Source organism: Podarcis tiliguerta (genome assembly GCF_965153285.1).
Source record: "Podarcis tiliguerta genome assembly, chromosome: 9".
NCBI classification, from domain to species: domain Eukaryota; kingdom Metazoa; phylum Chordata; class Lepidosauria; order Squamata; family Lacertidae; genus Podarcis; species Podarcis tiliguerta.
In genome coordinates this window covers 48,251,694-48,275,828 of record NC_139542.1, presented here as the reverse complement: position 1 = coordinate 48,275,828, position 24,135 = coordinate 48,251,694, and the positions used below count along the sequence as shown (strand labels likewise).

Genomic DNA, 24,135 nt, shown 5'->3' with positions numbered 1-24,135 from the left:
AAATGCCACAGTGTGCTGCACTTTTTCATGCAAGACATTTCCACCCTTGGTGCTGTGATGGCTTGCCCTGCTCATACATGATTGACTTGGGGCAGTAATGAGCAGTCTGAGTTGAGGCAAAAGTGGAGATGTAGTAGGAGGAGGAACAAAGTGAAGGTATTTGTGCAGATCTCTCTTTATTGCTCAGACTAGTGAGCAAACTGGACCTAAAAGTACTTTAAAAGAGCAGGAAGTAGTCCTTTCCTCACTAAGATGGCGGCAGCCGGAACTCTTTACACCTACCCCGAGAACTGGCAGGCATTCAAAGCCCTCATAGCTGCCCAGTACAGTGGCGCCAAGATCAAGGTCCTCTCCACCCCACCACAATTCCACTTTGGGCAGACCAACAAAACCCTGGAGTTCCTGAAGAAATTCCCAGCTGGGAAGGTTCCAGCCTTTGAAGGGGATGATGGATTCTGCATGTTTGAGAGCAATGCCATTGCCCACTACGTCAGTAATGAGAAGCTGCGAGGACCCACCAAGGAGGCAGCTGCCCAGGTCATCCAGTTTGTGAGCGTTGTGGACAGTGACATTGTCCCTCCTGCCAGCACGTGGGGTCTTCCCCACGCTGGGCATCATGCATTACAACAAACAGGCTACAGAGTATGCCAAGGAGGAAGTGAAGCGGATTCTGGCCCTCCTTGATGCCCATTTGAAGACCAGGATGTTCCTGGTGGGGGAATGCATCACACTGGCTGACATCACGATTGTCTGCACACTTATCTGGCTTTATAAGCAGGTTTTGGAGCCATCCTTCCACCAGCCATACGAAAACGTCAACCGCTGGTTTGTGACCTGCATAAACCAGCCTCAGTTCAAGGCTGTCTTGGGAAAGGTGAAGCTGTGCGAGAAGATGGCACAGTTTGATGCCAAGAAGTTTGCTGAGAACCAGTCCAAGAAGGAGGTGCCCAAGAAGGAGAAGCAGCCCAAGGAGGACAAGAAGTCAGAGAAGAAAGAGGAAAAGAAGCCCGAGCCCAAGGAGGAGATGGATGAGTGCGATGATGCCTTGGCCTCCAAGTCCAAATCCAAAGACCCCTTTGCTCACCTCCCCAAAAGCCCCTTCATCATGGACGAGTTCAAAAGGAAGTACTCAAACGAGGGCACCCTGACGGTGGCAATACCCTACTTCTGGGAGCATTTCGACAAGGAGGGTTGGTCCATCTGGTATGAAGAGTATCGCTTCCCCAAGGAGCTCATTCAGACCTTCATGAGCTGCAACCTCATCACAGGCATGTTCCAGTGCCTAGACAAGGTGCGCAAGAACGCCTTTGCTTCCGTCATCATCTTTGGCACCAACAATGCCAGCTGCATCTCTGGCATTTGGGTCTTCCGTGGGCAGCAGCTAACCTTTCTCCTGAGCCCCGACTGGCAGGTAGATTACGAATCCTACACTTGGCGGAAGCTGGACCTGGAGAGCAAGGAGTGTGAGACGATGGTGAAGGAGTATTTCCTATGGGAGGGTGAGTTCAAGCATGTTGGCAAAGCCTTCAACCAGGGAAAGATCTTCAGGTGATGCGGCCAGAGAGCTGGCGAGGGGGGCGGGACTGTTCCCAAAATCATGGACCTAAGGAAGGGCGTTGTAGTCTCCAAAGGAGCAGTGAGAGCTCCTGCCACATTAGAAACAACTCAGCAGGGAGAGATGTCATGACATTCAAAGATGTGAATTTAAAAACCTGAGTGTCCTAGTAAAAAAAAAAAGAAAAGAGCAGGAAGTATCTTCTGACTTGCTGTGGCCTATCAAGGTCACTTCCACAAAGGTGGTGAGATTTGTCCCCTGCATTTCTGTCCTTGTCTGAACTAGACAGCTCAGCCCCTCCTATATATTCCTATGGGAAAATCCTGGCAACTAGCCTTGGGTATAAATTTACATCTTTGCCCTGCTCTTTTGAAACTTGAGAGGTATATTTCAGAACCCACCCTATTCTTGTGATTGTAAATTGCTTTGAACAGTTTTAATATTCTATTTTGAAACTGCTGTTACGTGCCCTGTGACCTTACAGTGAAAGGTGGGTAAGAGATTGAATTAATAATTATAATGATAATAATATTGCTTTATGATGTCTGAGATGTTAAAGCTGATTCACAAAACCCAATTCACATAATTGGGTGCTTGAAGAGTTGCCATGTTGCACTTAATATCCATCTGATAATCAAATATAAAGAGCTCTCGCTGTAATACAATGAGTGGTAACTAAGTCATAGAGTAGGTTCATTTATTTCAATGGGTCTACTCTGAATATAACTAACATTGGTTACTGTTGAATCACTGTCCATGTATCTGGGGGGAAATGCTGAAAATCTAAAATACAACAAACATATCCTGTTTCTGAATAAGACACTAATGGCTTCTATAGACTTGACAGCAACATACACAGAGAATGAGAGAAAATATAGTTAGCTGGCTTGTGTACAGGTGAAAATTATGCTGCATGTTACATGTGAAAATGTCTTATGGACAACAATTCTGGGATAAACAAAGACAGCTCCTGAATTTATCAGTACTGAAACTACTTTGTATATGATTCTTTGGCAATCAAGAGCACCCACATGGTGGCTGGAAATCATTAATCAGGCAACCGAAGCTCAGTGTTTTGTGCTTGTCAGACAACAACCGTTGCTGACTCTAATGAACAAAGAAAGAGGATGCTCACTTTAAAATAAGGATGCACCTGTATGTGATAACTTCAGCTTCAGCATTTTGCTGTCCCAGACTCCCCAATTATCCTTTCCATTTGTCACACATTCCTCACCTATCCCACTTTTATATTGTAACTTAATTTGTTTTGGTTGTGCAGACATTCTAACTGATTAGAAAAAGAAAGGCAAAATAATAACTCTGTGGAACAATATTGCCTTACTTGCATGATTAAGAAAAAAATAGATTTTATATAGTTAACTCTATAGAGTCCAGTTCAGTGTCAAGTCTGAGTGCTCTTTCCTCATCCTTCCACTCCTTCCATTACTTGTCATATCCAGTGCAAAGTTCCCAGCTTGAATTAAGCCATAGTTCCCTGTTGTGACTGCTTCTCCCATTGCCACATGTCAAACTTCACCTGACAACAGGGCTAGCTCTACAATGAGACAACGGAGTAGCAAATTGGTGCCCTCCTTAAGCCCAGATCTCATTATCACTGCTGGGAAAGTAAACTAGGAAAAAGGAGATCACTGTGGGAAGGCTATACCTTCCGGGAAGAGTTGAAGTTAGTGGAACTGTTGCTAGTAAGGAACTCTGTACCTGGGCCTCTAGAAACAATGCTTGTCTCAGAAGTATTTCCAAGCTATGAAGGTGCTCTTTCAAGAGGAGCACAACCATCATCCACCTGTGCCATGTCCTTTTCAGTATGCAATGTTCTAGGATAAGATTCATGGATTGCACACCTCACAAGTCATCTCTGCAAATTCAGAATGAATACGGGTGTTACTTGGGCCAGGAATCTTTTCTATATAACATTCATATTAACCTCAAAAAGAAAAAAACCAACCCTGCTTTACACAGACATTAAGAAATACAGAACTATGGAAATATAAAAATAGGGGAAAGACTAAGAAATTGAAGGAAGGTCACGTGTGTGCTTTAAACAAGGAACAAAGTGTTAGATTCCAAGCATAACAAGCCAGTTGCAAACACATATCTCATCATAGGCTACTATCCAGTGAGACTTAACATTTTCCAATTTCTAACTTCAACACTTTCATTAAGCTAGTGCCAAATACCAGAGAAAGTTGGTGCCCCTCCCTTTTCACCCAGACATAGCAATGGTAACCGTGGAGTCCAGTTCGAGAGGGCTGGCAGGAAGTACAGTGAGCAGAAAAATGGATAGTGCAAAGGGTAGATACCCTGCAGCTGTGTACCTCACCTCTATACATGCTTTTGCTTGTCTGTCCCATGGCAACTCATTTGTCTGAGTGTGGCATGAAAAAAGCTGTTGACAACTGTTGTGAAATGGCCTATCCAAGGCACAGATCAGGGTAGAGAGCACAAAGGAAGCAAATTACCACTCAGTAGGCAGGTTCCCGCACATAACCTGGCTGCGGGCCAAGTCTCCTTTTATTAGTATAAGGGTCAGGTTTATTTCAGATGTACAGTGAGGCATCTAGTAGGGGGGAAATAGCCTTTAAGATGTGGGCTGCTGGCTCAAGCAGAAAGGGATACAATGCAGGTGCCATAAACTCATAAACTTTTTTATTTTGGACAATGACAATACAGATAGGAATAAGAAGAATAAGGGATACTGGTACAAATGTTAAGGAAGTACATTAATGAATACTTAAATAATATACATCAATATAAATCTACAAGGAAATTATTTCACAAATTATAAGCAAAAGCCTTGGAAATCTCAGAATCAAGTAGTGGGGAAGCATGGTGTACTGACTAGAATGTTAGACTAAGATTAGAAAGACCTATATAGTGGTACCTCCGGATACAATTGTTCCGGAGGTTCTTTCTTAACCTGAAACTGTTCTTAACATGAGGCGCGCTTTCACTAATGGAGCCTCCCACTACCACTGCGCCACCGGTGCGTGACTTCCGCTCACATCCTGGAGCAAGGTTTGCTACCAGAAGCATCTACTTCCAGGTTAGCGGAGCTCGTTGCCCAAACCGTTCGTAAGGTGGACGGTATGTAACCCGAGGTTCCACTGTATTGGAATTTCCACTCAGCCAGGAAGCTCACTAGAGGACCTTAGACAAGTCTATCGGATGGCTGCGTGGTCAAGTCTCAACTGAGTCGCTGCTGCGTGAGTAGGAGCTCTAATGACCAAATTACCCTGATAAAAAGGCTCAAGCGATGATAATATCTGCCAACTTTTATCAGTAAAAGACTCTGGGAGCTGTCGGGTGAACTTTTAAACCTTCCCCCCTCCTCAAAGCTACTTAAATCAACTTTGAACCAGTTCGTCTGGAAGTCTGGAGCTCCGCGCAAATTCTTCCTCTTACCTGCCCACCTAGTAGTTGAAGCGTTTGGATCTGTTTCAAGAGAGGTACCTTCCCACATTCCTCAGGATCAGGGCCTTCCAGAATAGGGAGGAAGAGGGGAATTCCTGTCCTCTGCCCCACCTACCAGAGGAACTGTGAGAAGCATACTCACAAAAATAACTCTTGCTAAGTCTGACCTTTAAGACATTGAACCGAAATGACTGAGAATTGTAAGTAAGCAACGAACTTTACTTTTCTTTCTTCTTCGCTCTCCACTCCCCTGCTTCCTACAATACTCTCTAAGGTGTATTAGGATACTTCCAATTATTGTGGATATTGCTTCTAATCTCCACTATGGGCCATGGCAAGCGGCCAAGGGACCTGGATGAGGCAATGCCTCCCCCGAGGCCCAAACAGTCCAAGATTGATACTTTTTTTCTTAACTCTAATAGAAATAATGAGGAAGTTAGCTACATGGTTGAAACTCACAATCGTTTTAATCCTTTAATTGACCTCGCAGCCGATATAGAAGTGGAGGGGGTGAACTCGAAGACAACGAAAAATGCCAACGATAATGACAAAGAGGTGAGAGCCACCTCGAAGGGGGAGCCCGAGTTGGCCCTCGGCGATGGCATGGGACTCGATCATTTCCAATTAATAACCAGGACCCTGCGCTGCATCTTTAAGAGCATAAATGGGATCTCCATGCAGGTGGATAATCTCCACCAAAAGCTTGAGGCCCATTTGCCAGAGCTCCAGCTCAACCACACTCTGCCTCCGAGGGATTTAAAGGGACAGAGGTATACCTCCCTTATTAGACATGAAAGTGGTACTGGTGGTCACCTCCTAAAAACTCAATTGGACTCTCAATCTCTGATTTTACAACCAAACAAAATATGTCTAACTATACACAGTAGGGACCCCAGGTCCCCAAGGTGGAATAATTCGAGAGATGTCAAAGATCATCTGAGGCAACTCCTTCAGATTTGGCCTCCGCTAATAGACCTCAGTACAGTGAAACTTTTAAACTACCACCATCGGCTCCAAAAAGTATTGCTCTCCTTCCAGTCTCCAAAAATTCCCTCCATACTGGTTAGGCGTAAAGCGCTTCTGGCCACCTGGGGCATCTTCCCAACAAGAGTCTTTAATGACACCAGGATTAAACCTCTCTTCCGCAGCACCGTACAAAAAGGTAGCTGCCCGCCAGACAGGCGCGACTCAGTCTTGAAACTCAAGTTGTCCACCCGGGAACCTCACCCTCCCTCTCAGCCCAAGCTTCCTGGTTTATCTACTCCAGCAACAAAGAAGCATGACCAAAGCGGGCCCAGCCATCTGGATATCTCAGAGGAGAGGGACCTTATTTCATCCTATGGCGAGTTGCCATTAGTAGAACAGCAGGAAGTTATAAACAGGCTTGATACACTCAAGCAGCATCTTACACATGTACTTCAAGAGAAAATCTCCTCAAATCCTGGACATAGCAACCTATTAAATCAAAGGAAACCAGTTATGAAGGGGCTATCACCCCAGAAACCCCTGCCAAATACTGGGACTTCAATAACGGATGATTTGGCAGTCTGCCTGGCGGAAGCTCCTCATACACCGTCGCAACGCAGACCCCCTTCACCTCTACTAATAGATCTGCAATCAACTACCTCGTCCTCCGCCTTAAAGAGTAACGTGCCAAATACACCTCATCCTGGTAATCTGTCAATGTCCTATTCTTCTATGCCTGACCTGGAGTCTTCATTCAGTGCGGTCCAGTCAAATGACTCTATATCCTCGTCCTTTGCCAGTCAACCTCTTTTGGTAGAACCTCATTTATCCGCAACCTTTTCAAGCCAATATATAAACGTTAAGGAACCCACTGTGCAAAGAGACAACTTAGGTTTTACTGAAGACCCTGCTGGTCACATCAATCAACTCACCACCCCTTCGATACCTTCGGTAGTACCTCGCCTGGAGCTGTCTCAGACCCCTGGCAATGTCCTTCCCACCAGCAACCAGAGCAATTGACTAGCACATAGTCCCTCCTCAAATTGCTTTAATGTGCTATCCTGGAATGTGGCAGGATGGACGTCCAAACAGGATGACGGGGATATGAAAGAGTTTTTAGCGAAATTCCAGATTATGGGTATACAAGAGACCTGGTGCTTAGAATCTTCACCCCCCCCATCCCTACCGGGCTATGACGCCTTTGTGATTCCTGCGACCAAAACACACTTGTATGGGCGCCCTAGTGGAGGCCTGGTAACATTTGTTTCGCAGGAGCTTCAGCTTAATATCTCTCCTATCTTTTGGTTAGAGAGTAATTACATTCAAACTTTGCACATCACTAACAGCTCGCTTGGGGAATTCATATGTGTAAACTTGTACAATCCATCTACCTACTCCTCCTCTCACTCAAATCAGCTTTGGGAGGATTTAAGATTTATTCTAGATAAATCTGGGGCTGAATTTCCAAAGTCAGAGATCCTTATAATGGGGGACTTCAATGCCAGAATCGGAGCAGATATAAGCTTATTCACCGATAAGTCGCAATTATTCATAGAAGAGGTGTGGTTTCCTACGTGGAATTCACAGGACAAGACCATTAATAGGGCTGGCATCATACTGCTGGAGTTCACTATAAACAGCGGGCTGCACAGCTTGCACGGCACACCCAAAGACTGGTCCGGGGGATACTATACTTTTCTAGGATCTAGAGGGGCAAGTGTTATAGATTACATCTGGTCCTCCTCAGCATTTAATGATGAGGCATACTGTTTCAATGTGTTCAACAGAACCGAAAGTGACCACCTTCCAATTGCCATCTCCTTTCACCACACACAGCTGGGGCCTCCCAGCTCACCACACCCCCAGGATTCATCGACCCTGGCCCCCGGACGCAAGAAGTGGGACATCTACCTGGAGCAAGACATAAAAGTCCTCCTAAATTCCCCTGAGATCCTAGCCCTGAAAGCTCAGCTGTTAACAACGAATGTGAATCATTTCTCAATTTTCCAGCAAATTCTAGTCTACTTGCTCCCTTCGCTTACGAAACCTTCCCGTGCGATTCTATCCTGGAAGAATCAAACCTGGTTCGACCAAGAATGCAAACAGTGCAGAAGTAGGCTTAGATTTCTCCAGTCAGACATGAAAGCAGACAGCACTCAGAGCAAAATCAGGGAGTTAGCCCAATTTCGTTCATACTATAAGAAGCTGCTCCAACATAAGAAATTGCTCTTTGCGAAAGAACGCTGGTCGGCTCTGTCAGTGGCCATTAAAACCCGTGACGACAAGAAATTTTGGAATTTAATTAATGCAGGTCTAAGACCCCCCTCATTCATTGTTAATAACATCACAGCAGCCAGCTGGCACTCTCACTTTGCTCAGCTGTATTCCACCTCAGATTCTGACGTAAATGTAGTCACCACCCTTCCAGCATCTGCCTTGCCCACCTGGGAGCCAGTCTCCCCAGAGAGATGTACTCAACTAATTAGCATGCTATCAGGGGATAAATCCCCGGGGGAGGATATGATACCACCTGAGGTATTCTTATCGAACCAGTCGTGGTGGGCCCCTATCTTAGCATCTCTCTTTACCACCATTAATGCTACTCTTAAGATTCCACCTAACTGGAAACAGAGCATAGTTATCCCAATACATAAAAAGGGGGACCCACAAGATCCGCGCAACTACCGACCTATCAGCCTGTTGGACATATCATACAAGGTTTACTCTAGATTCTTGCTAGAGAAATTAATTGAGTGGGCAGAAGAAACAAAGCTATTCCATCCGGAACAGGCTGGCTTCCGCAAAGGTCACAGCACATCTGGCCAATGTCTTGTTCTACTTACCCTGATTGATAAATACCTAAACAGGTTCAACTGCAAACTACACGCGGCTTTTGTGGACCTGACCTCCGCCTTTGACTCCATTCCCAGAGATAGGCTATGGCAGAAGCTTAGTCATACCAGCATAGATAAGAGACTCCTCCTCCTTCTTATGGAAATTCATAATGACATATCGGCCAGAGTAAAATTCGGCCCTCTGGGAGCTCTTTCTGATTCTTTCCCTCTGAATAAAGGGGTCAAACAGGGCTGCCTCTTGGCCCCTTTTCTATTCAATTTCTATATCAATGACATCGTCACAACTATGAAGGCCCTAAATCAATCTGCCCCCTCCTTACAACAGCTCAAGATCCCCATATTACTCTATGCGGACGACATGGTGATACTGTCATTAACCAAGCTGGGCTTAAACAACATGCTCAGAGGGCTCATGACATATTGTGATACCAACTCCCTTAAAATTAATTTCGCCAAAACCAAAATTCTTACTTTTGGCATGAAAACTCGGAAGTCACTCTGGAATTTTGAGGGCCATTCTATTGAACATTGTTCAGCATTCAAGTATTTGGGTATCATTTTTCAGCATGGGCTTAGCTGGTCAGCTCACCTAAATACAACCATCCTGGCTGCCCGCAGAACCATCAAAGCCTTGGAGAAATTCTACTATGCAAAAGGCGGCCAGCTGGTTCCACCAATCAGAAAAGCATTTATCAGCAAAGTCCTCCCGATGTTATTGTATGGGGTTGAAATCTGGGGGTGGAATTTAAAAACACTACAACGGCTGGAGATTCTACAAAATTCTTTTGCACGGAAGATACTGGGTCTCCCCAAGGGCTCGGTTGCAGCACAGTTAAGAACAGAACTGGGCCTCCCCTCCATTGTTGCGAGAGCCCACATTAGAATTATTAGCTTTTATTGTAAATTAATCAATGCCCCAGGTCCCCTACTAGCCAGGCAAGCCTTTTTAACGTGTTCTCAAAGCAATAAATGGTCCAAGGCCATGGTGACTATTACTGCACGCTACTCTCTCCCAAATCTTGACTCGCTGTCCTCTTGGGACAAACATAAAATCCGGGCCTGGATTCTTACAAGAGACGAGGCCATGGACCGGGCACAGTCCACCTCAGCTCGCCTCTCCATGTGGCTCCCTAAAGTGAAAGTGGTAAGATCACTTGCCAACTACTTGATAGACCTGACGGAGCCCAACTTGAGAAGAGCGTTTACTATGGCCCGCTTCCATTCTATACCCACGGCCTTCCTGCAGGGGATTTATTCTAAGACCCCTATTACCCAGCGTCTATGTCCATGCACAATGAATGAAGTAGAGGACTTCATACATTTCTTTTTCTACTGCCCTATTTATGAGCCAATAAGATCTAAGCTCCTCCTTTTGATTCCGTCCACCATTACATCTAAGGAAGACTGTTTGAAATCGCTTCTTGTGGACGCAAATCCCCAAATCTCACGTGGGGTGGCAATATTCATAGTGCAGGCTCTGAAACTCAGGGCTACTCTGACAGGGTAGCGTGCCCTAGACCTGGACCTGTTTTAATCTTTTTATTACTTTTAACTTAATATGCTGAGTCTGTTCTGGGGCCATTTTGTGCTTTATATATACCCGCATACTAGTTTTTGGGCGCTGGCTATTATATCTTTGCATTATTGTCTTCGGGTAACTTAAATGTCACTACGCCAGCCAAAACACCTGAATTTTGCTGGGTTGCTTGTCTCTAGTTTGTCTTTTTTTCTTTTTTGTATTGTCTTATTTTGCTATGGCAGTTTGCTAATGCAATAAAGGTTTTGACTTTTGACTTTTTTGACAAGTCTATCTAAACATGCTACCTCATAGAGTTGTTGTGAATATGAAATAGAGGTAACTATATATATGCCAACTTGATCACCTCAGAAGAAGGAAAGAAGGAAGACACTCAAAGACTAGAAAATGTATCATTTTCAAGTAGTAAATAAATAATAAGGATCAATTGGTTTGGTACTGTTCTTCATCTACACACAAATGACCTAGATGAAGTAGATTCACAAAATTTGCAAATGATACAAAGCTGAAAGTGATTACTAACAACTTTGAAAATAGCCTAAAAATCCAACAAGATCCTGACAGATTTTAAAACTGAGTTGGGAACTTCAAATATAAGAAGGACAAATGTCCAACCTACATTTACATTTAGAAGTACAGCTTCAAACAGGTGGAAAAGCAGTATAAAATATTTATATAAATAAGCAGAATCTAACAAGATGTAAAGAGGGACTTAATGCACGACTTGTTCTATTTCATTCAGAAGCCATAAGAAAATACAACTTGGAGAACTGCCCAGGACTAAGGTATTAAATCACTCTGAATTAAGACAAGTATTTAACTATATCCATTGGAATGATTAAAAGAAGAAGAAACTGCTTTGAAGAATGAATTTCTTTCAAGTCAGTATTGGGACTGTTTTGTAATGTATTCTCCTTAAATAATTTAAAGATTATTGTCACTTAATGGCAGGGGAAATCCCTCTTATGGGCAAAATGGGGCATAACCCTGCCAGGTTACTGACCCCCCACAATCCAAATCTCCAAAGCCAAGGTTAGTCTTTTTCTCCTGCCTCTTTCTCTCCCAGAACGTAAAACAGGGAAAGCCCTTTGTTTTTATTGTAAAACTATGCAAAAGTCTCCTCCTACCTGTTAACTATGGATCTAAGGTAGGACCTGGCCCAATGGTTTCAATTTACACGAAAGGAGATTCCAACTAAATATCAGAAAGAACTTTCTGACGGCAAGAGCTGTTTGGCAATGGAATGAACTCCCCTGGAAGGTGGTGGACTTTCCTTCATTGGAGGGTTTTAAACAGCTGTGGGATAGTCATCTGTCATGGATACTTAAGGTGAGATTCTTGCATTGCAGGGGGTTGGACTAGATGATCCTTGGGACCCTTCCAACTCTACAATTTAATAAATCTGTCATCACCCAAACTGAAGAACTGACCCAGGAATGTATAGGCAATGAAGCAAGTTGCAATGGATACTCCCAGAATCCTAGCAGAGTTCCTACCAGTGACCAGGGCTCAGATTACTGGCTCCAGAATTCCTAACTGGAAACTGATGATAAACTTACTATTTTTCCAACAGATTCTAGGGTTGATTGCCCCAGTCCTTTGCAGAAAAAGACACTCCAGCAGACTCTGGGAGAACCTGTCTCCACTACAGTGGTACTTTGGTTCTCGAATGGCTTAGTTGTCTAACAAATCGGCTCCTGAATGCTGCAAACCCAGAAGTAAGTGTTCCAGTTTACTCTATTTGTTGTTGTTCATTTTATTTTATTTCACAAACATTTGATGAGCTTTAACTGGATTTCAACAAAGTATGCAAAGAGAAAAAGAACAAATAAAAAGTTGCCTTTTATTCTAAAGAAAAAAGAAAATGTAGATGAAAGATACATAACCAATGCAATTATTTTGCTTAGAAACCCAAACCATACCTCTGTAGTAAGTGTAGATTTCCCCAAGGTGTTAATATCTCTTATTGTTTCATTCTGTTTGTTAATTGTTCTTTTAGGAGCCATTAAATTGTAGTTGTTAAGAGTACCAACTGTTCATTAACCAAAGAAACGACTCTGGACTTCTTCCTAGTTGAAAATATGTATAATGCTGCCAAGTCTGAATGTTTTCGCTAAAATCAATGCAACATAAATTTCTATATTATTTTCTGGCCAATTGTATTTTTAGAGGCTTACAGCACAGTGGATCACAGAAACGGCATTTCCTGAACTTTGTGTGAAACATGAGTTTTCATCAAATCTATACCCTGCACCTTCATTCTTACTGAACTTTGCATCGTGGTGTATCCTGTTTCCACTGGCTTATTAGCACATGTGCTGCAGCTAGCACATAGACATTCATGAATAGCTCACTCTTAAGGCACAGGATCCAGATAAACAAATAAAAGCTTTCCTGTAGCTCCATTGTTCCTTGCCTTCAGTACCTTCACAGAGTACTGTTTCTTAAATTTACCCCTGTTTGGATGAACTTGTGTACTGCCCACCATGTTCCACCCAAGAGCATTAATTTAATGCAACTTCTAAACACTTCTCCTAATATTTCATGACGCAAGACTCTAATTCACTGAAGCTAGCTTCCTGTTAGTGTTTCCAACATACACATCAAGCCTTCTGAAGAATGGTTGAGGGAGTTGAGTATGTTTAGCCTGGAAAAGAGAAGACCAATAGGAGATATGATAGCCATCTTCAAATATCTAAAGGTCTGTCACATGGAAGATGGAGCAAGCTTGTTTTCTCCTATTTCAGAGTGTAGGCTTCAGGTTACAAGAAAAGGGACTCTGACTAAACATCAGGAAGAACTTATTGATGGTAAGAGCTGTTTGACAGAAGAATGAGCTACCTCGGAAGGTGGTGGACTCTCCTTCACTAAAGGTTGTTTAAAGCAGAGGTTGGATGGTCATCTGTCCTGGATGATTTAGTTGAGATTCCTGCATTGCACCTTGGGGTCCCTTCCAACCCCACAATTCTGATTCTATTACACCCTTTTAGTTTGTCTGCAGATGCAGCAAAACTCCAACCAAGCAGACTCGGCCACTGATAGAAATATAACATTGGATCTTTATCCACAGCTTTCTGTGTCAAACCACAACTTTTTCAAGACTGATATATAAGGTAGCTGTTCTGAAATCACAATAATCCATTTTGATTTTTCTCATACTCACTGTTAAAATGATTTACTAATAAAATGGTTATTTACTGAAGTGTGCCTTGGCATCTTTTAAGTGGTAAGAACATTGATATGTGAATTTGAACAGTTTGGTATCAAAGGGTAACTAACATTTTATGGTTCTTTACAGGAATGTAACTCAATGAACTATCTATATTTTTCATAGCCTAATTTGAAAGAACTTGCAAAAAGGGACTGTGCAGTCATTACACAGTAATAGTTGAAATTCCTCTTCTCTAAACAATATATACCAACATTATGACAAATCTTTTATTTTCTCTTTTAAGGACATGTCAGAATCAATAGGGTTTCTTTGGGGAGGGTGTGGATTTACAAGCTCAGCGTAAACTTGACAGGGCAAGTTCAACATTATTAACCCACAAACCATTGCCTATTTCCTGAAGATAGCTCTGAAAACAGAAAGCTGAACAATTTATCCCCTCCCCTATTACCTGTGGTGAATGAGCACCTGAATCCTTCACTGTGTTGTACAAGTCAAACTTTTGCTGTCCACAATACATACTCCATGTAGAAAGTACATAGCTTTAATCAAAATGGCACCTGGTGTTCATGGTGAATTATTCAGAAAATTAATTTGTCATGAGACTTGTTCACCATGAAGTGGAAGATCATAGGGAGAGAGTTATGTGGAGCAGTCCCGATTATTGCAGCATAATTAATAGGTTTTTTTTGTCTCCCCCCCAAGCTTCACCAAACCTCCTGTTTGCCATATCTGAAGATTTTAATTCATTTCTAGAACGTCCTTTCAGTTTCTACACCTATGCATGGAAATTCTTTTTGATCAGATAGATAAAAGGAAAACAGGTATCAGTCTTTAAATCTTTTAAGCTATTGAAACAGAGCATGCATAGTTTTTACAGTTGGAGAAGTCTGAATCTTCTCAATTTGGCACCTCAGTTCTGAATCAGAGACTACCACAGCTCTGAGTCATGTCTGGGGATCATATAGCTGTGATCACTGTTGCAAATTAGCAATGTGACCAGAAAATATGTATTCTGAGGTCAAGGCTACTTCTTTTCATGTAGCTTTCACACTATTTCCTTCTCTGGCTTCTGCAACAAACTATCTGGAACAGATTAAGTAGGGACACCCACTAGTTTTGATCACTTGGCATCAAAACTTACAGCTGTTTCTCACATAAATTAATATTTATCTTCAAGGAATTCCCCTCTGGTTAAAAACTGGCCTATTCTCATAAAGCTTTGAATAGGAAGGAATATTGCACTGTTTCCCTAATGGTTATGAAATGTATATTTAACCCAGGTAATGTGTGTTAGTCCAAACAAAAAGAGAGAGCTACAGTTTGCAAATCATTCATACTGTAATAGAAAAAAGTAAGTAAAAACCACATTCTAAATTCCACTTGGCTTCACTTGTAAAGATACTTCACTGACGTCTGTTCCACTGAAGTGAAAGATGCTTGCATCTGCCAAGAACTTGGAGCAGTGGGCTGCCCCTTGCCAATATTATGCATCAAAAAAGTTCATTCTGACATGGTTGATTGCTATTTTAAAATAAATCAGTTCAACTATTCAGTTACTAGCTAGTGATCTACTTTTGGGGGCAAAGAGCCCCAAAGCCTGGCATAATTGGGTCCATTCCAAGATTCTGACTATTCAACTGCAACACATGAGTTAAGAGATGTTCCCACTTCCCTGTACAGTGGTACCTCTACTTACGGACACAATCCAGTCTGGGGTGTCACTTCTGCACGTGACGCAATAGAGCGCTCCTACGCATGCACGAAGAACGCTTCTGCACATGTGGTGAAACCCGGAAGTATACACTTACGGGTTTGCCACATTCGCAATGGAAAATCCACAAAATGAACCTAATGCAACTAGAAGTATGACTGTACAACTATTGTTACTCAAGATACTTGCATGCTATTTAGGATGGCATGTTAATGGAGGAACAGTGGTAAGCTTCTCGATTAAATTACCATTATTTGTTAGAGCAGGCATAGGCAAACGCGGCCCTCCAGATGTTTTGGGACTACAACTCATCCCTGAGAACTGGTCCTGTTAGCTAGGGATGATGGGAGTTGTAGTCCCAAAACATCTGGAGAGCCGAGTTTGCCTATGCCTGTGTTACAGAAAACAGAGTCATTCAATAGACTAGACCCTAAACAAGTGATGAACTTATGCTGACCTCTACTAATAGGGTAGGGGAGCTTTACACCATGGGTTGACAAAGGCACCACAAAGTGAATACATGGCATAGAAGGAATCTGATATAAGATTGCTAGCTTTTGATCCACCTAAAAAAAAAAAAAGGCATATAACTGATCTTTTGTTACAGGTAATCTGAGCTCAACACCATTTCCTAGGGAAAATCTACAGCAATAAGCAAAACAAATAAGCTAAAGGAATTAAGTTTGTGTCATAAATAAATAAATAAATAAATAAAACATATAAAATACAAACCGCATAAATCAGAACTTCCAACACTGCAATTGTGCTGAACCTGGACCAAAGAATACCGATGGTGGCCAGGTCATACATACACCATACATTTATAGCACTCTTAAAACATTTGAACAGTCATGGAGAACTGGGAATTATAGTTTGTAAAGGGTCCTGGAAATTCTAGCTTTTTGAGGTCAGCACCCTTCACAAACTAGTTTCCAGGATTCTTCAGTGGAAGTAATAACTCCTGAAAGTGGTGTAAGAGGGCTTCAGATACCGTATGTGGTGCAAATAGTATTAGACTGGTGTAGCTATAACAGTAGTAAAAAGTCTGATTTAACGTGCAGACCATATTAATCTAAGCACACATATGAATAAAACAATTATATTATGACTATTACTATTTTCTAGTGTCTTAATTATATGTTGCTTCCTATATCAACAATATTTTACAAAACATAAGATTTTCTCAGTTTAAAACTGAAAATCAAATTGTGCAATTCTCTTTCTCAAAATTCTTCACAATAAAATCTAATTAGAGAACAAGTTGCCATTACAACTGTACTGTTAAAAAAGGCACTGAAAGAACTTAGGCTGCAATTCCTATACCCACTTTCCTTGGAGTAGGTCAACATGTCCCCTCAGTGGGACATACTGAGTGCATATTTATAGGATTGTGAGGTCACTACTTCTTTTCAAAAAGAAACATTAGACAATTACACAATGTTTCTGAAAGTTGGTGATTTTGACCCTGGAATTCCAAGGAAGATGGGGGCAAGACTTGGCTAACTAACATAATATGACCACCAACATGTTACCTCTCAGAATCTGCAAGGCTTAATAACTTGGGACTTTTGGAATGCTCTGAATCAGTTAAAAATTCATGCTCTGAAGGAGATGGAGTTTTGGTCACAAGACCCATGGGGTTACCATCATGCCCATGATAGCAGGGTGTGAACACACAAGCTTATATTCTGTGAGAACATGATCTGTGTGAACAGCACCATCTGGTGAGAGAACAATACTAATACACAAAATGAATTTTCATTAGTACTGTGATCATTTCCAAGTTTTGTACCAAATCAATGCAATAATAATACTGAGAACTTTAAATAAAGGAGCAGTTGAAAAATTGATAAAATATCTTCTTTGCTAATATTGTTCTTTAATCCATAAGCCATTACCACACCAAACACCAAAGAGGATTCACAGAGAACTCTGGAATCTAGTCTTTAATGCCATCACAGATAGTCTCTTTTCTTCTTCTAAGCAACTGTTCAAACTACAAATGTAGGATCTTTTTACACTGCATAAAACTTAAGTAAAAACATGCATCAACAACCTTCAAAACAAGTGAAATATTGACCAAATTGCGAAGCTACTCAAACATTAACAAGCCCTGTATGTACCAATTTGACATGCTCTCAGCATTACTTTGTATAATTCAGCTACAAATGCTAAATGTTATCACCAATACATTTTTCTGTGCTGAAGCATAAAAGGCTTAGTGATTTATTTTACAGCTTGTAATGAATTAGCAAGCAGGAGAGTAAATAATGCAAGCTGAAAAGTTAGTAATTGGCGATGACATTAATGACACTCCTGCATGTTCTGACTCATTTCAACTGCTTTTCTTAAATTAGCAAAATAGTTTTAGAGGCAGGCAAAGGTTATGAGAAAAAATATACTTATTATTTAAGGCTTGTGCATCCATTTTTACCACATCAGTAAGGTGCTTTCTTCAAATGGAACTGGGCATTTTACATGTATGTCCAGATGCAAATAGGACAGAACTCCTTTACCGTTCTTTGTTGGAATAAGTAGTTCTGCTAAAGTAAACATTTTATCCTTGCTATTAAAATTAAAGGAGGTCTGTTCTCTCTGTTTGATCATCCTATCAATCCTCCTACTGTACAGGTAATTTAAAAAAAAATTACATTAATTACATGAAAGCAATCAATGCAATTAAAATAATAATTAAATAGCCAGTACAGAACCCTTTCCCCAAGCAGGGGTTTGTTTATTAAAATACAGTGGTACCTCGGGTTACAGACACGTCAGGTTACGGACGCTTCAGGTTACAGACTCGCTAACCCAGAAATAGTACCTTGGGTTAAGAACTTTGCTTCAGGATGAGAACAGAAATCGCGCAGCAGCAGCGCGGCGGCAGCAGGAGGCCCCATTAGTTAAAGTGGTACCCGAGGTACCACTGTATTTATATGCTGTCTGTTATGCGGGCATTTCAAAACTGTGTACAACAATCTCATAAAATACAGTACAAATACAAAAAAAATCTACGTTAACCCAGTAAAACAAACCCCACAAAAACCCCAGTAAAACAATGATCAGGCAGACAGTTAAACATATGCTTAAAATCTCCAAACAGCTTGCATCAGTAGCCAGCAAAATATATTATAAACAAGTAAGATTTCAGTCTGCGCTAGAATTGCATTACTGGTGTGCATGCCTCATTTTTAGAGAGAGACCATTGATTGGTGACCCCTGGTGAGGGAAACAACGTTCATAGCACTTTCCCACTATGGGATGGCTCACTCTACTTCCCCCTGGGGCAGGGTTTATGAAGGATAGTTCCAGAAGATTTTTCTACTGTGGTAGGCATAAGAAACAGTAATATCTTACAGCAAATTGCTTTGAGCTACACAAATTCTGGAAATTCTGAATATTCTGATGAATGCCCCTGTCATCCTGGGAAATATTTAGTCCTACTTGCATGACTTCTTTAGTAAGGTTTCTGCTTTCAGAAACTCACTTATTCCTGCCTTGCCAGTTCTGATCCTTATTTAGAGAGTGCATGAAGCTATCAGCCTGGAACTAAAATTCACTAGTTTTCTTAAGACTTTACAGATAGCCTTATTAGGATTTTACCAGTCAATTTTTATATTAGCAGAGCCAACATAAATAATGAGCTTTCTAATGAAATAATGAGCCTCCTTACCATCATTTATTTAAGCCCTCTCTTACATGTGGATATGAAAGAATGCTTGAATTAACTGTGCTCCTCTTCCTGCGCCCAACAAATGGTTGGTTTGTGGGGAGAAGCAATGATTTTGTTCTCAATTTTTTTCCACCAGAATAAAAATCCCTCGTAAAGCAGACATCTTTTCACAAGATCAACAATGCCAGTATTCAGCTATTACCAATGAACCTTTTCCTTTTCCTTTTTTTTATTTTAGAGGAACTAAAGATTACCATTCACTGGGACAGATTCTACCCTGTAACACTAAATAAGGTAGCACCACTCTGGTCTTTTTTAATTATTAAAGGTCTTTTAAGTTAAACTGAAAAGACTACACAGGTATTCAGTGAAGATAGCTACAAGATGGAAAGGTACAAAAATCAAAGACTTGCCTGCAGGCACCAAGGGCCCTTGTTACAGAGGCTCTTTTTTCTCTCACAATTAGAATACTTGCCTGAGCTTGATAAGATTTCAGTGCATTTGGCATTTATTTTTATTTCATATTTATATCCTGTGACGGGGCGTCACTATTCAAGTGGAATGCGCACGGCTAATTTGCTGACATCCTAACAGGAACACATTGCTTGATGTCCCTTGTGATAAACTGTAATGCATTAGAATTCTTCACCTTGTATGAGGTTATAATTGTTACAATGAGAAAGGACATTGCTCATATTGTTATATGAGCAGAGGAGTTTACTCCTCTGGAGCGTGCTCTGAGGGAGATAGGATTTTTCAAGTGGAGACGGGAGAGAAGTGCAGAAGTTAAAGGAACTGGAGAATTTATTTTATTAAAATACAAATGCAGGACTATGACCTTCTGTGGAACACTATTCCAGCGTGTAATAAAATAGGCTTATTTTTATGCCACACGCAGCACTTACCTACTGAAGAATATTCAGTATTGTCCTATTCCTGATATAAATATAGGAAACTTCTTTTTTTAAAAAAAGGCAAAAGAACTATATAACATTTTAAGGGCCAAATGATACATTTCTGGGTTATAGTGTCTTTCCTTGTGGCAACTCTTTGTATCTTGTGCAACCTGATGCACACCATTGTTATAAATTTCTTAGTGGTGTAAGCCCCCCCCCCCCACTCTCGCACTCATAACTTCAGAGGAAAGAAACACTGTCAAAAATCTTGTCTATGTCAAAGCAGAGGGACAAATTCTGCTCCTTCTTAAATCTGGCCAACAGTTTATACTTTTAAGACTAATATGTGCAGAATGTGCTGCACACCCTCACCATACTGCAGTTGCCACTGGCACAAGCTATGAAGGACCCACAACCTCCATTTTGTAGGTACTACTCTGGAGGGCTTCTCCTGCAATTTTGATTATGGTCCCCAAACCAGAAACTCAAAATGTCCTATACAGAGGCACTTCAGAATTATAGAGTACTGTAGTAATCTCAGATGTCTACACTTTTTTTTTTTTAATGATGTGAAACATTAATACATGGAGTCACTAAGGAGCCTGCCAGATATGAAGGATGAAAGTGTGGTTGCCAACTGCCAGCAAATTTTACTTACAGGGAGAAAGTGTGTGTGTGTGTGTGTGTGTGTGTTTTTAAAAGAGCTGCTATCTATGAAATAAGTAAATTGAGCTGACTGTCAGCACAAAATGTAGTCTTAACCTGCCATCTGTGAGAATTGCTAGAGGTGATTTTATCTGACCTTTGAAACAAATTACCCACACAAAATGGAACATGCAAATGTATGTAAGAAAAACTAACAATGAAACTATACCTGGTATAATATATATAAAAATAAAATAAATTGTCCAGTAGCACCTTAGAGACCAACTAAGTTTGTTCCTGGCATAAGCTGGTATGTTTGCTGTTATATTATTTTTATGGTCTTCTTAATTTGCTTTGTACTTCACCCAAAGCTTCACTAAAATACTGATAAAACATCAGGCCAGTTTGATGTTTGGATATTTTCCATCCAAGGTTTCCTGAATGGTGTGAACCACCCTGTTGGTGCTCTTTGATACTGTATTTCAGTGCCTTTCAACATCACTGATCATGCTGTCCCTTCTGGATGTGTGTTGGAGGCATTGTATTGAGGGTTTTCCTCCTACCTGAAGGGTCATTACCAGAAATTAGCACTAGGGGACTCCTGATCAGCCCTATAGCCTCAAACTGTGGGGTTCCACAGGAGTCCATTTTGTCTCATACTATTCAACATCTATATGAAACAGTTGGGTGCTGCCATTCAGAGATTTGGAGCACAGTGTCATCAGAATGCTGATGACATGCAACTCTAAGTCTTCAGTCCTTTTGAATCAGGAGAGGCTCTGAAGCTATAGAATCAGTACCTGGAAAGAATTATGCATTGGATAGGAGTCCATAAACATCTGAATCTGAAAAGACATAGTTGCTGTGAGAGGGAAGTTTGCATGTCTGGGAATTAGATGGATTACCGGTTCTGGCAGCAACTGCAGTCTCCTGAAAGGAACAGGTTAATAGTCAGGGAAGGTCTTGGATTCTAACCTATTACTGCAGTCCGAAGTGGCTTCTGTGGCCAGAAGTTCCTATATGCAGCTTAAGCTGGGTTGCCAGGTATAGCTGTTTCTGGCCCAGAGCTAATTTGGTCTCAGTTACCCATGCTCTAGTGACCTTCCATCTGGACTACTACAATGTGCTCTAGATTGTTTTGTGCAGCTAATTGTGCACAAAATGGGAGCAAAGAAAAAAGTGTTGTCACCACTATAGAAATGGTGACAGCCGTATTATAGTGTTAATGTAATAGTGCCAATTGAAATAAACAGCATTTCCATATGAGTTTGGCTAAGATAACTGCTCAACATAGTCACTAGGTTCTCCCAAGCTGCCAACTCCTAAATGTTTTGCTTACATCCATATTAGACTTATTGTCTCTGGGCTCTACACCTATGCTGCAGAGATCCTTTCTATAATTATATAAATGAACATTTTCCTGCCTAAGGTGAGGGATGAGATTTCCCCCTGCAGTCCATGTACAGAAGCCAGGCAGGCAGTTTAATCTTACTTCAATACTGGCAGCGGGATTCCATTGCATCCGAGAGCACGGACCACATGCCATACCCAGCTTTCTCCTCCATTGGAAGGATATAGCCAAGGGACTCAGAAAGATGCCCACCACAATGTGTCATCTGAGGCAGTCACCTCATTCTGCCTAGTAGTAGGGCCAACATTCAACATGAATAGAAGATTACTACTATCTAGAATTCATCCAGAATACAGCAGGAACTATTAGAGTGGTTAGGGATGGAATAAAGATTTGATTCAATTCATATTTGCAGATTAATTTACCTAATTCACACTTTATGAAACTTAAAGGACAATCATCCGTTAAATTCACACTTCTCCAAATTTTGTGATGTATATCTCAAGCCAAGCAATGTGGACATAAATCCATATACTAGGGTGACCTTGGTATGGATATAGAGGAGTCAGTTTTGAAGGCATTAAGTAGGAAACACCTGATCTGATCTATTTCTGCAAAAGTTCAAGAATCCATGCTGATAGTACTTCACTGGTACTGAACACTAGGTTGAATAAATGGGGCTTTGCCTATCGAGTGTTGGTGGGGATGCGGTATGATAGGCTCTTATAATCACACGTGGTGGTTATGTGTGATCATGTCAGCATTCTGGGCATAGCTCTTTCTAGAAATTTCAGCCACTGTCCTGCAACTTCTACCACAAGACCCACTGTTGGCTTTGCTGTGGATCCTCCAGAAATGTATGATAGAAGTGTCCCATAAGAATTTAATACTGTTCCATCTGGCTGCTGCAAAACTCAAAATAATCGATCACTGAAGACACACTTCTTCATTTACTCTGGAGGGATGGTGAGGAGAAGGTACAACAATTAGCAGTGCTGGAGAAACTGCCACAGAAAACAGGCTATGCCATGGTTGTGTATGTGACATAAACTGACAAATTTGCAAAAACCTGGTGGGCCATTATTCTGATTTTTAACAAGGAAGTCTGCACCAGGAGGCTACTGGATTTTCACCTTCATTTTTGGACTGACTTTTGTTGTTGCTTGATGGGATTAGTGTAATCACCTTTGTCATAATAGGGTGATGTTGATAGTGGGTTCTACACATTCTGATAATGATCATTGACTATACACTCCACCAGTTTGTTTATAGTGTTAACGTTTATTAATGCTCAAAATTCTACATTAAAAAGAATATACTATGATAAAGTGCATATTAGGGGAAATTGCATTACAACATGAAGAAATCAAAATCAAAGTCAAATGCTAATGAATTTTTCTGACTTTTTAAAAAGTGCAAACTGATGTGGAAATGTGGAAAACTGAACTTAAGATTTGAAAAATTAGAAACTGAGAGAAAATGCAATTGACATATTTGCCCATCCCTAAGGATGGTCAAGATTTATTCTAAATGACATCTATTAAATCTACTGGGGCTATCACTGCTAGGCCCAAAGTAAGGCAGAGATAATAGGAGTGATCTTCTAAGGCAGGGGTAGCCAATGTGGTTCCATCCATGATCATTGGCCATGCACATAGTACAAAATCATAAGGGCATCATACTGGTTCATTCTCTAAGTGACAAAAAGCCATCACAGTCATTGTGGTGTTAAGATGTTAGCTAAGTTAAATGCTCATCATCTGTCCCTTGAAGTTATACTAAAGTTGTGGCCCACTATTAAATTTATTTACCTTCTAGTGCTTCCATCCCTGAGTGTGTGGGCAGTTTGGTACTGCAGAGTGAAACAGCCCATGTGATTAATAAAGAAAAACTATTGCATATAGCTGAAATGCACTGCAATTGCCTTGACTGTCACACAATCTCAGTGTAAAATCTGTTCTTGTCCAAAAAAACAAGTGCTCAACTATGCATAAATGCTGATAACTTTGCACACAAACCTGCCCGCTAGAATCACTCAGTGTGCTCCGAAGGTATGATACAGTAAGATACCTTACAATGGAATAATTATAAGAAAGCTGTTGCCTGCATAAATTCCTATTTACTTAGAAGTCAGCAGGCAACCTCCAAAATTCAAATGTACACATCCCTGAACACATAATGTGTGGTGAGGGATCAGAATCAAATCAAAGCTCTAAGACTCAGTATCAAGAATAGCTAACATGCTGGTATGCTCTCTGAGTCTGTTTATCCACCAAAGTTAGGAAGAACACGTGTGAATAATCCAACTCCACCAATGGAACATAATAGCTTTTGTTGGGGGGTGG

The 24,135-nt window shown here is 41.2% G+C and overlaps 2 protein-coding genes across 2 annotated transcripts in view; one reads left to right on the top strand and one right to left on the bottom strand.

Moving 5' to 3' along the window:
- TENM3 (teneurin transmembrane protein 3) overlaps positions 1 to 24,135 on the bottom strand; it is a 1,235,569-nt gene that overhangs the window by 604,059 nt on the left and 607,375 nt on the right. The window lies entirely within an intron of this gene.
- On the top strand, positions 243 to 1,696 carry LOC310685122 (elongation factor 1-gamma-like). The gene is given in 2 exon segments (XM_083456736.1): positions 243 to 594; positions 596 to 1,696. Coding segments are annotated over 2 exon segments (1,299 nt in total). The 5' UTR covers positions 243 to 252; the 3' UTR covers positions 1,553 to 1,696.